At 38.7% G+C, this 3,390-nt stretch overlaps 1 protein-coding gene across 1 annotated transcript; it reads right to left on the bottom strand.

Moving 5' to 3' along the window:
- Nucleotides 1-575: 575 nt before the first annotated feature.
- On the bottom strand, nt 576-2,846 carry LOC145042799 (exocyst complex component EXO70A1-like). The gene has a single exon (XM_078991281.1). It carries the CDS (start codon nt 2,651-2,653, stop codon nt 767-769), a length of 1,887 nt encoding a protein of 628 aa, XP_078847407.1. The 5' UTR covers nt 2,654-2,846; the 3' UTR covers nt 576-766.
- Nucleotides 2,847-3,390: the final 544 nt, after the last annotated feature.

The following is a 3,390-nucleotide window of genomic DNA, read 5'->3' as shown; positions in this document are numbered from 1 at the left end:
TTATTTATTTTTTTATCGATATTCACATGTTTTGCTATGAAACTTATGATCTTTGTCATATATAATCCCCCCAACGCTAATTACTTTATAATTTACCTAGCACTCGTTATTTCCCCAACCAACTAACAAGTTTTACACCATTAAACACTTAGATCATTTCTTTAAAAAATATACAATGGGTGTAATTTGTTTCAAGGAAAGTGTTCATGGACACACCTTATAGAAAGTGGGCATTGTAGATATTCGATGTTGTTAATGCTTGACTACTATTTCTCAACTACCAATTTCCTTTATCCAACTTTTAGCTTCTAGGCTATAAAAGATGGAAAAAGGGGTTAGCTTAATTTGTTGGAACATTTTTTTCAAAATACCACTTTTGGTCATTGACGTCGACTATTCGATAGTTGTGTTTGAGAGCTTTTGGGAGATTGATAGAGGAAAAAGAAGTAGTAATGTTTGTTTGAACTTCTTGGTATTCCAAACAGAGGAATTTACTAAATTCATATATCTGTTTTGAGAATATTGATTTTTCGTATAATAAAAAAAACATGTACAAAAAAGTTGGCATCCAAACAAAGTGAAACAAAAATCTTGAACAAATAAAACAACATGCTTACAGGGGAGTATACTGTATACTGCTTCTTTCCTTCATCCATTCCCCATGATGAGAAGTTTGGAGTCACAAGAACCAATCACCCAAAAAAAAAAATTAAAGAATTGTGTCCTATTAATATAATATATAATGCCCTAAACCATTTCCAAATTCTCACTGTGATCTTCTCCTTGAATGCTGTGAAACTGCACACCCTTCGAAGAAATCCAATACTGCAGTCTCAAGATCTTCAACAGAGTACTTGATGTAATTTTCAGGGTGCCTCCCACTCTCTATATGACTCCTGAATCTCCCAAGAAACGATCTGTAAGCTGGAATGAGTAGATCAGAAATGGAGATTCTTAGCTCTTCACGAAGCTGTGTATCTGGTATTAGCCATAGAGCTTGAGTTTTGTGAACGTCTTCAAACATGGCGTTGAAGGATTTGAATCGTTCTCTCAAAGTAGTTTTTGAAACTCCAGACGAGAAACTTCCACTCACGTGTAACCCTTCGTCTCTCAAACAATACAGTACTCCTACCCATGTTGCTCGTTGGTAGCTTGTTGCAGCTTGCCGGAATTTTGCGGTGAGTTTTCGCAGGTAATGATCTCCGATCATCTCTCTCAGCTCCGGTGAGCCTTTGATTTTTTGGACGATGTAATGGACGTTGTTCATGATGAAGAGATGAGCGAGGGAATTGTCTTTATAGTGTTTGGATTTTCCTTCTAGATTGAATTGGAGAATCACTATGATCCAAATCAAATGGAGTGCTAATGGAGATTGCTCTTCGTGGTCTGAGAAATCCATGTCTGGAGTAGTTTGATCGTCTGAGTAGCGAGAACCAGTTGCAGGTCTAGACACGATTAATTCGCCTAGGGTTTGCTTGTAATCTGAAATTAAGCTTATGTAATTCATCACGTATCTGGTTAATGGATGAATCGTTCCTCCAGGGACAGGAACTTTAGAAGGTTCGCGAAGAACTGCGTTTTCGAACTCGGTTAGCATTCCTCTAGCAGCTTCCGCCAGCCTCGAGAGAATTTCCGTCGCTTGAACTCTAATTGATTCGGCTGATTTTCCGTCAAAAACAGCGTCGATATCAGGTAACAAATCAAACAAGGTGTCGTGTAAATCCAGGATCTTGAATAGCTTCTCCGGAGCACGACGGCTGATACTAATAGCTTCGGCGAAGTTAAACAGTTGAACCGCCGGACCTTTAACCGTTTCCATGAAACAGGCGTCGTCTGCCGCCGTTCCTAAACCTTCGAAGATTTGCTCACAGAGTCTCTTCTCGCTCGCGAACAAAACCCTAACGCACATTTTCGCTGCACGCATCCACTTCCCAATCTTCGCATTCAAAGCCTCCCATTCCATCCTCTGGATATCGCCGATGCTTAATTTCTCAACTCCAAGCTTTTTGAAGCACGCGTCCACCGCGGATTTCCGGACACTACCGTACACCTGAACGCACTCCCGGAAGTAGCCGGCGGCGATCATACGCTCGGCGATGCTGCGAAGATCACATACGATATCCGCAGGAATCAGATCTATCTCGCGAATACTACTCATAGATCTGTAGCTCGAGATTGTATTGCTACTCTCGCCTCGTTCTAGAGAAGAAGAACCGTCTCTGGATACGGAGTCTTCTTCACCTCGGCTGCTGTAATCGTCGTTTCCTGGAAACTCGCTAATGGAGGTGCTGGTTCTAGGAGTCAAGTGAACCGATGACATCGACTCAGTGAGTGTCTCTGTCTCGACGGGACTAGCGTGGGAGATGAGTATGTTACGGAACTCATCCTCAAGTCTAGCCATGGCAATCTGAATAGCGCCGTTGATTTTCTTTGACTGGCCCTGGACTCCGGCGGCTCCGTCATCGTCCGAGAGAGTAGTTGACTCCATGGATAGTTGGATTCGATCGACTGCTTGCAAGTATCGATTGATCTCTTGTCGATCACCTTCAAATATCATTCGAACCCTGGCGTCTTCCGAAGCCGTAGCGTCCCACCGGAGGATGATCTGTTCGGCAGTTTCATAAGATACAGAATCGTTCTCCGGCTGCTCCATGAACAATTATCAAATATAGGTTGCTTATTCAATTGAGAATCTAGAAATGGAAAAGGGTTTTGAATCTTTTTTTATGAACAATGAAGAATTCGAATTGTAGGGAATCAAGAGGGTTTGATTTGTACGGTGGTGTAAGCCTGTGTGGTGGTGGGAGACTGATGTTAGGACTTTGTGTCGACGAAGGAAACGAAAGAACATTAAATAGCAACAGAAAAAAAAAAAAAAAAAAAAAAAATTTATTTGTGCTACTAATTTTCGTGTTTTACAATAATATATTATACTTATTATCATATAGATTTTTATTAAATTATGTGATCATGTTTTCAGTTTATACAAAGATACTCTGATAGTCTACTGTACAAAATATGTATTTATAAAAGATTAAGTTTATTACATTATTAGTAATAGACTACACTATACATAACCTCATAAAATTATATATATATATATATATATATATATATATATATATATATATATATATATAGAGAGAGAGAGAGAGAGACACAGAGAGAGAGACAGAGAGAGAGAAAAGTGAATATACCCTTAAGGGTATATAAACTTACGTACCCAAACTCACCATACTACGTCGTTTTGTATCATATATATACATTGTAATTGTCTAATGTTTTTATAATTCAACTTCTAACTTGATTTCATTCAAAGATTTTCATAAATTTCATATTTATTTTCCTCTTACATAATTTTCACTTTCAACTATAATATATAGAACCTAA

This window comes from Lactuca saligna, chromosome 4 (genome assembly GCF_052625555.1).
Source record: "Lactuca saligna cultivar CGN05327 chromosome 4, ASM5262555v1, whole genome shotgun sequence".
NCBI classification, from domain to species: Eukaryota; Viridiplantae; Streptophyta; class Magnoliopsida; order Asterales; family Asteraceae; genus Lactuca; species Lactuca saligna.
This window is presented reverse-complemented; position numbering and strand designations above follow the sequence as displayed.